The 10,615-nt window shown below is 29.4% G+C and overlaps 1 protein-coding gene across 1 annotated transcript in view; it reads left to right on the top strand.

Annotated features, from left to right (window-relative positions):
* Positions 1–4,183, top strand: part of LOC135598245 (uncharacterized) — a 6,599-nt gene extending 2,416 nt beyond the window's left edge. The window contains exon 2 of the mRNA XM_065091781.1: positions 3,985–4,183. Coding sequence (XP_064947853.1) covers positions 3,985–4,183 — 199 coding nt within the window. The remainder of the gene's footprint in view (positions 1–3,984) is intronic.
* Positions 4,184–10,615: the final 6,432 nt, after the last annotated feature.

The following is a 10,615-nucleotide window of genomic DNA, read 5'->3' as shown; positions in this document are numbered from 1 at the left end:
CTCGTGAAGAATCATATCTTCTTTCTTGGGGTATTCTTCATCATTGTTGTGTTATGGTTGTCCTTGACCTTTATGTCATGATCTCTTTAGGTTCTTTTGTTTTTAGCTTCTTCATTCTTGTCTTTAAAATAAAAAGTTTGCTTTGAAGAGTTTCCTCTATTTGTTTTCACTTCTTTTTTTGTGTTCTTTATTCATATAAGGAGCTCGTAAGCTCATTAATGGTCATAGTTTCAAGATTTTTGATCCTTTAATGACCATCACAATATAGTCAAATTTTACTTTTAAGAATCTTAGAATTTTTTTCACCACTTAGTTGTCTTATAATGTCTCATCTTTTCTTCTTCATTGACTGACAATGATCAAAACTCTTATGAAGTAGTTCGAAATGGACTCTGCCTCCATCTTTAGTACTTCAAACTTATCTCTTAGAGGTTGTAGTCACACATTCTCTATTCTTTTATAAGAATTTTGAAGGATCTCTCATGCTTGGTTAAAGTTAGAGTTAGTGGTGATATCGACCTTCTCAAATTCTTTTTCATCAAGTCCTTGATAAATCAAGAAGAGAGCTTTGTTATCTCTCTTTCTCATATCTCAAGGAATCCTTTTGGGTCGTCATGAGTGTAGCTTCATCTTAGGGTTCATTGTACCCCTTCTCTTCCATATACCTTGTGATCTAAGCAAGGTCTTTAGTTTGATGCTCCAATTTTCATACTTGTTAATGAGATAAGGGATAAGATATATCAATAATCATCTTGAATAATTTGGCTCTGATATCACTTCATTAGAAATGAGGTATTCTTTGAAAAAAAATAAAAGTCTAATTATGTTTGGTTTCAAATGTTCAAGCTTCAATTTATAATGACATCCTCTCAACTATTTATATGAGATGAGAGTACTAGACTACATTCGTAAAATATAAAAATTAAGGATTTCCTCAAATTTCTAGATAATATCTTTTCTTTCACAAGATATCTTAACAACTTCCTAGACATATCAACTTTTAAAATATTATAACATCTTCCAAGAGGATTTTGTCTTCTTCCAAAATATGTAAAAGATTTTTTATTTTTCTAAAAGATCAATGTCCCTTTTCAAGATATCAAAATATTTTTTTCATCTAAGATGGTTAAGTAAGATCATCTTTCACTAAATTAAGCTCAATTTCAACATGATTGAAATAACAAAGCAAATTGAGAAAAAAAAATTGCAGAACTTAAAAAGAAATTCATCATAATTAATCAGCTAGTTTTATTGATATGAAAATGACATCATTTGCATTATCCAGCAATCTATTGTTATGTTGTTATATAGTAGGCTGCATTTTATGAACTACAAATATATTTTTTATATAGATAGTAGTTTCATTGATGCCATCAATTTGTCATCATAAGTTACGATATTGCGGTGCATAATAAAAATTTTTGAAATATTTTCAAATGTAGTGCTTTGTACACAAAACAATCTGTAAGATGAAATTAGAAGCATAAATAACTAGTTTAGCAGAGACAAAATTATAACTTTGTCAACATGTATTTTCCAATTGTGAAATTTTACTATGAAGATTATTCAATTGATTTTTAATTTATTAAATTTATCTAATAATGTTTCTGCTACAAATATGAATTATAATTAAGCAATTATTTTATTTGAACCTTAATTTATGTTACAAACATATCTTTCTGTATTATTTGTATGCAATTCCATATTTTATTCACTTAATACCTGTCTGATGTAACCTTTTTATCATGGAATTCATAAAGCTTAAGTGCATTTTGAGAATTATGGCATTGGTATAATTAATTTTATCTAAAGATTTTTATCAATTTAGTATAAGTCAAGGATAAACTAAATAATAATTTTTTAAAAAAGAATTCATCACTTCAGACATGGATAGGAGATATAATATTGAAGTTAATTATTCCTTTTCCTACAGATTACAATAATTTACCAAATCATCTAAAGAAGAATAGAAACTAATCAAGCCTAGAATTGGTAAAGAAGAAGCTAAAATGTGTTACCACATGGTTGTGTTCTAATTTCTCAAAGGGAAGAATCACTGATCTTGTGTCCCTTTGTTTGTGTAGGCATTATGGGGATGTTGAGATGGTATCTGTTCAAGAACCAGTTGATGGAAAGCAAATTGAGAAAAAAAAATTGCAGAACTTAAAAAGAAATTCATCATAATTAATCAGCTAGTTTTATTGATATGAAAATGACATCATTTGCATTATCCAGCAATCTATTGTTATGTTGTTATATAGTAGGCTGCATTTTATGAACTACAAATATATTTTTTATATAGATAGTAGTTTCATTGATGCCATCAATTTGTCATCATAAGTTACGATATTGCGGTGCATAATAAAAATTTTTGAAATATTTTCAAATGTAGTGCTTTGTACACAAAACAATCTGTAAGATGAAATTAGAAGCATAAATAACTAGTTTAGCAGAGACAAAATTATAACTTTGTCAACATGTATTTTCCAATTGTGAAATTTTACTATGAAGATTATTCAATTGATTTTTAATTTATTAAATTTATCTAATAATGTTTCTGCTACAAATATGAATTATAATTAAGCAATTATTTTATTTGAACCTTAATTTATGTTACAAACATATCTTTCTGTATTATTTGTATGCAATTCCATATTTTATTCACTTAATACCTGTCTGATGTAACCTTTTTATCATGGAATTCATAAAGCTTAAGTGCATTTTGAGAATTATGGCATTGGTATAATTAATTTTATCTAAAGATTTTTATCAATTTAGTATAAGTCAAGGATAAACTAAATAATAATTTTTTAAAAAAGAATTCATCACTTCAGACATGGATAGGAGATATAATATTGAAGTTAATTATTCCTTTTCCTACAGATTACAATAATTTACCAAATCATCTAAAGAAGAATAGAAACTAATCAAGCCTAGAATTGGTAAAGAAGAAGCTAAAATGTGTTACCACATGGTTGTGTTCTAATTTCTCAAAGGGAAGAATCACTGATCTTGTGTCCCTTTGTTTGTGTAGGCATTATGGGGATGTTGAGATGGTATCTGTTCAAGAACCAGTTGATGGAAAGCAAATTGAGAAAAAAAAATTGCAGAACTTAAAAAGAAATTCATCATAATTAATCAGCTAGTTTTATTGATATGAAAATGACATCATTTGCATTATCCAGCAATCTATTGTTATGTTGTTATATAGTAGGCTGCATTTTATGAACTACAAATATATTTTTTATATAGATAGTAGTTTCATTGATGCCATCAATTTGTCATCATAAGTTACGATATTGCGGTGCATAATAAAAATTTTTGAAATATTTTCAAATGTAGTGCTTTGTACACAAAACAATCTGTAAGATGAAATTAGAAGCATAAATAACTAGTTTAGCAGAGACAAAATTATAACTTTGTCAACATGTATTTTCCAATTGTGAAATTTTACTATGAAGATTATTCAATTGATTTTTAATTTATTAAATTTATCTAATAATGTTTCTGCTACAAATATGAATTATAATTAAGCAATTATTTTATTTGAACCTTAATTTATGTTACAAACATATCTTTCTGTATTATTTGTATGCAATTCCATATTTTATTCACTTAATACCTGTCTGATGTAACCTTTTTATCATGGAATTCATAAAGCTTAAGTGCATTTTGAGAATTATGGCATTGGTATAATTAATTTTATCTAAAGATTTTTATCAATTTAGTATAAGTCAAGGATAAACTAAATAATAATTTTTTAAAAAAGAATTCATCACTTCAGACATGGATAGGAGATATAATATTGAAGTTAATTATTCCTTTTCCTACAGATTACAATAATTTACCAAATCATCTAAAGAAGAATAGAAACTAATCAAGCCTAGAATTGGTAAAGAAGAAGCTAAAATGTGTTACCACATGGTTGTGTTCTAATTTCTCAAAGGGAAGAATCACTGATCTTGTGTCCCTTTGTTTGTGTAGGCATTATGGGGATGTTGAGATGGTATCTGTTCAAGAACCAGTTGATGGAAAGCCTCCTCTTTATGGCCATGTCACGTTCTACTCATTGGCTACACTGTTACGTGTTCTAAATGGCAATGTCAAGGTGAAGTTTATGACCCAAGGAAAACACCTTTGGGTTCGACGATTCATTCCAAAGAAAAAAAAGAATCAAGGATGATAAATGAGTTATCATACGCATTCCAGTCAATCACACATGTTAAGTCAATAGTATGTCCTTGTATCAGTTTAAACCATACATATGAAATGTGCTTACAAGTGTTAAAAGTATTCTTTATCGATACTATGTAATGTTAGTTCTTTCAAATCAGATTGTTGCGAATAGATTTAAAGGATGAGATGCAACATAGGTTCACTTAAAAAAAAAAAAATCAATTTGATACTTGAGAAGAACTACGAAATTGTACAAGAAAATTGTGTTGCTTATAAATCTTTCAAAAAATTTGTTGAGGCATGTAACACTTATCATTTTGCCAATCATAGATGCAAACGATTTTGATGATTATAGATTTTCATATAAATTTTGTTTAGTATCAAGTAAACCCGGTCGGGTTTACCACCATTACTTGCATTAAGAATCTCTATAATGTTGGGTCATAGTCAAGGGGAAAAAGTAAAAAATGTTGATCAATTTGTAGAAATATATATTCTAATTTGTGAACATGGAACCATCAATTGAGCATTTCTATGTGATTTGAGCATGAGAAGCGTCTTAGTTATATGTGAAGTAATTTTTATGTCCAAAAAATAAAATTTGATTCTCCGAGCTTTGATTCTCCTATAAAATTTTCATCGGAGGGTGCTCTCAGTCATACCTTTTGACATTCAAATTAGTTCACGAAGTAAACAAGACAAGGAATATAAAAATTTATCAAAATAAATATAAATGATTATGCGTGGTTTGAATTATGACACACATTCCTACATCTATGAAAACAAAATCTCATTAAAAGACTTAAATCGTATAGAGATAAGGGATCTCCATAAAAAAAAAATATCCAAATTTAACAAAAACAGAAAGTAATAAAAAACTACAGAATTAAAAGGATATGTAGTAAATTAAAAGGATAATGCCTTTCTCTGTAACATTGCAATGAGAGATGCAATTTTATTTGTTATCGGTTATAGACTCTTCCTTTTATAAAACTAAAATATATTACGATGTAAATGTATATTATGATAAATAATCTAAACTAGAATACTGCACTATATATGTATGTATGTATATAATATATATACATATATACATATATATATATACATATATATATATATATACATATATATATATATATATATATGTATATATATATATATATATGTATATATATATATATGTATATATATATATATATGTATATATATATATATATGTATATATATATATATATGTATATATATATATATATATATATGTATATATGTATATATATGTATATATGTATATATATGTATATATGTATATATATGTATATATGTATATATATGTATATATGTATATATATGTATATATGTATATATATGTATATATGTATATATATGTATATATGTATATATATATATATATATATATGTATATATGTATTTATATGTATATATATATATGTATATATATGTATACATATATACATATTTATATGTATACATATATACATATATATAAATATACATATGTATTTATATATATGTATTTATATATATATACATATGTATACATACATATGTATATATATATATATACATATGTATATATATATATATATATGTATATATATATATACATATGTATGTATACATATGTATATATATATATACATATATATATACATGTATATATATACATATATATATACATGTATATATACATATATATATATACATACATATATATATATACATATATATATATATACATATATATATATATATACATATATATATATATATATATATATATATATATATATATATATATATATATATTTCAACTATTTCATTAATAGATGGTCCGGTAGACAGATTCAAATGGAGAGTTAATTCAACTTATCTTAATAAATAATGAATATATTAAAGGACTTAAATATCAACAGCAAAGTAATAAATTTTATAGTTTCCTAGATTGTTTCATGCATTAGTATTTATTTTTTAGAAAAGAAGCAGAATATGATGTATTTACAAAAATTCTTTGAGTTCTCTTTTTAACTCTATATCTCTTTGGTTTACCATAGAGTGGTAAGTTTAGTATTTGTATCTCTTGGATATTTCCTTTAGTGGTGAGCATTTTTTTTTAATTCTATATCTTTATTTAATTATCCTTAGGGTGGTGAGTTTTTGTATCTCTTTGTGATTTTAAACTTATTGAATCTATTTTTCTCCTCTCCAAAAGTCTTTCCAACAAATATTACTATCAACATTTCAAATTTCATTCCTCATTATTGTGATATCAGTTTGGTATCAGAGATAAAGGCTAAAGATCATGGCGAGGTAAAATTGAAAAGATGTAATTAATAAAGATAGTAGCCATGAAGATGACATTGAGTCTTTAAGGTTGCAGCTACAAAGATTACTACGTAGTCTACAAGAAAATAATGAAATCATTGAAGAACTTCGGAGAAGAAACAACTAGTATAAAAATGATGCCCAAGAGTTTGGTTTTGATGATGATACACCTCCTCCCCCAAGGGAGTTGGGAAGATATCGAGCAAGTTATAGAGACCAAGACGAGTGGCAGAACAAATACAACCCAAAGTTGGATATTCTGAAGTTTGAAGATAAAATCAATGTTGATGATTTTACTAATTGGCTTAATACAATGGAAAAAATGTTTTGAGTTTCATAAACCATCAGAACAGAAGAAGCTAAAGCTTATGACACTCAAACTCAAAAGGAATATATCTTTTTGGTGAGAAAACCTAAAGAAACAAAAAGAACTTATGGGAAAGAGTAAGATCGTGACATGGGATAAAATGAAAAGGGAGTTGAAGAGGAAATACTTATGTGACAACTATAGATAATAGATCTTTCTCTAAATTCTCTACTATATACTATAAGGAGTATATAGTAGAGTTCAATAATCTCATATTAAAAAGAGAGATTGTGGAATCAAAGAAGCAAACCATTGCAAGATACTTAGAACATCTGAAATATGAGATTGCTAAAGTGGTTCAACTCTAGTCATATTAGTCTTTAAATGATACGAATAAGTTGATTTTAAAAGTTGAGAAGCAACAGAAGTTTGAAAAGAGTTCTTGGTACGGGTTGAAATAAGGTTATACAAGAGGAGAAAATTTTAAGCCTACTCTCCAATGCAAGATGGTGTCAAAGGTGTAAGACAAGGGTGAAGGATCTACTGGCAGCAAACAAATGCTTAATTCTTCTACACCAATTAGTAAAAAATGCTTCAAATGTCATGGTTTTGAGTATATTGCTTCAGATTATCCAAATAATAGGATTGTTACTTTGGTTGAAGTTCATACTGATAGAGAAGGAGATGAAGCCAATGATGAATTAGAATATGATAATCATAAAGAAGATGTTACTTTTGCTGATCATAGTTTGTCTATGCTAGTTACAAGTGTCTTGTAAGCCAATCACATGATTAATGATATGTATGATACGCTATAAAATCTTTTATTATTATTATTATTATTATTATTATTATATTTTTCACTTTATATCGGATGATGAATATGTTGTGATGTCCTTGGATCTGTGCAATGAGAATTGGATCATGATAAAATCATGATAATAAGATCAATTCACTTTTAAACATAAACCCTAAATATTCCTAGTCATAATTTATTCGAGAGGGGCATTGGGATAACTAGATAGACCGGTATGCTATATGTTAGTTTAGCAAGTCCCATAGTCCCACATCGGGAAAATCAGACTTGTTGTCTCGTATTGGAACTATAAATAAGGGTCTGAGCTTTGAAGTCAGATGCACCACAAGTGGCACCACAAGAAAAACCTAAGTGTTTGCTTTGGGTTTAAGTCCACACTTAGTTAAATAGTTTGGGCTTATAGTTGAGGTTTTTCTTGTTTAGTATTTTCGAGTGTTTTATGGCTTAGGAACATCTTCCTAAGGCATTTGTAATTGTCCCTTTTCATAGTAGTGATTTGCTCCTCTTTCGTCCGTGGATGTAGGTCAAAGTTAATTGACCGAACCACGTAAATCTGGTGTTCTTGTCGGTTTTATCTTTTCGTTTTATTGTCTTTGTTGTGTTGCCAAAATTACCTTGTGGTAAATTTCCTAGGGCTAGCTCTAACACTATATACCCATTCATATGATGGAGGTAGCTAGTCTCATAGCTATTTGTATAAAGACACTAGGGATATAGTAAAAGTGCTCATTGAAGAATGAGTTTATTGATTAATCCGTCTATAGAATTCTGAATGGTTAATGATACCTCATTGTCAAATAGCGATTTTACAGTCTCATTTGTGTATCTAGTCCTTAGGTTTAAGACACCGAGGATGCCTTATTTGAGTACTCTGTTGTTTGATATTAGACTTATAGGTTAGAAAGTTTCGGATCTAGTACAAATGGTTATTGGGAAAGGTAGCTAACATTGCGAAGACAATTGAGTGTCAATAGAGGATCTTTCATTTTCGATATCATGAGAGGAATATCTCGTGTATTCTCGCTCAGGCAAATCCCTGGCTAAGGTCAATCAGATTATGATGAATTCAATAAGAGTGAGACTCGGATTGAGAGATGAGTTCTTTGGAAGAATCTAATTAGAGTGAGACTCGGATGGATTCCATATGAGCTTGACAATACCATACCTGGTATACGATCTTTGGGATATTAGATAGATGAGGGACTATAGATACATGGTAATTAAGAGTAGACAGGTCCAATGGATTAGATTCCCTTATATCGTTTGGAAACTCTGATTTAATGGCCTAGCACATCCATAGTTGATGAGTTAAGTGAATTATTATAGGGATAATAATTCACTAAGTCAAAAGGAGTTCTAATAGGTAAAACTCATGGCTAGCTCGATATCAGGCCTAAATGGTCACATATATATAGTGGACAATGCAACAAATATAGGATATGTGATATCCAATAAGCCACTATTTTTATAGATTCATTGGGTGAAACCTAATAAGAGCTTAGAGTGGTTATTGGACAGAGATCCAATGACCAATATGCTAGGATAATTGGATGAAGATTCAATATCCAATATGGTAGGATAATTATGTAGGATCTATTAGGGTTAAGTTGAGAGGGATCTCTATAAATAGGAGGGGGACCAAAGGGTCATGGGCTAGACTTCTTTTGGCTACCCACCTCCTATCTTCTCCTCCCCTCTCTTCCCTTTCCATCAGCCCCTATTTGAGGTGTGAGGATAATAAGAAGGGTCGACCCCTTCTTGTTTTGTTGCTACATTGTAGTGTGCAAAGGCAAGGAAAGAACCTGTTACGAGAGGTGCGTCATCGCTTCATCCATCATATAGATCACTGCTAAAGAGGATTTTGTGAGAGCTCCTTCATCCATGGACTTGGATCAACAATCTTAGGAGATACGATATCCCCTAGGTGAGATTGTTTCAAACATCTTACATAGTTTTCGATTTCACGAGTTTTTTGCTCCCAATCATCACACGATGATTCAATATGATTCTTTTAGGAAACTAGTTTTGTTTTTATATTTTTGTTGTACATATGATGCTCTTCCCTAGGTTTCTCAATAGTGGTATCAGAGCTAAGTTACTCATGCGAAGATCGGTTATAAATTGTATATTGTGTTGAATTGGTGTTTTGTAAATAAGTTGCACTTTTGCCTATTTGATATTAGAATAATGCAATCTTTGGCATACAAATTGTTCTATCGCCCAAGAACCGCTGGATATCTAATATGACAAGGTAGAAGGGCAATAAAAGTTGCTGCCTTGCAGATTTGGCCAAGGGCTGCTTGTAGCCCTAGCCGAGAGCAACTCTTGCTGCACTCGACTTACCGAGGATTGCTTGGCCAGAAGCAGCCATGGTAGTCAAAAATCCTAGTCACAAAGGTAGCCTTGGTGGCCAAGGACTCCTAGCCACTTGGGGATTTTGTTTTCCAAATCAGATTAAAAGTTAATCGAAGTCTAATTAATTAAATAGTTCAATAAATTATTACCTAATAGTCCTACATGTTTGTGTACATGTAATGTATGATGTGTACATGTGATGTATAATATGGACAAATGATCATTGATCATGTGTGATGATATGATGTGTGTATATGATTATTATTATTGGGGCCTATGAGCCTCCCTCTCTCTCTCTCATTATATCCGACATTTATTTCTATCTCCCTTAGTGTTGTACCTCCCCTTGATGAGATCAAAGCTTCTTGTATATGTGATATATATATTTATGGGTTTGCGTGCTTGTAATTAAATTATAATTGTATGAGAAGGTGTGGTGGGAGTATGAAGGTGCTAACAGGACCCAAGAGAATAAGATGGATGATCATCGAGCATGGAGATGCACTAAGGAGTTAGCGAGATAGATGAGACAAGATGGACATGTTGGGAAATTTGGGGCAATAATACATATGCAGTGGAAGAATAAAAAACCCGCAAAACCAAAAACTGCATGT

This window comes from Musa acuminata, chromosome BXJ2-1 (genome assembly GCF_036884655.1).
Source record: "Musa acuminata AAA Group cultivar baxijiao chromosome BXJ2-1, Cavendish_Baxijiao_AAA, whole genome shotgun sequence".
In the NCBI taxonomy this organism is placed as follows: domain Eukaryota; kingdom Viridiplantae; phylum Streptophyta; class Magnoliopsida; order Zingiberales; family Musaceae; genus Musa; species Musa acuminata.
Note: the sequence above shows the minus strand (reverse complement) of the source record. Positions and strands in the feature narration are given on the sequence as shown.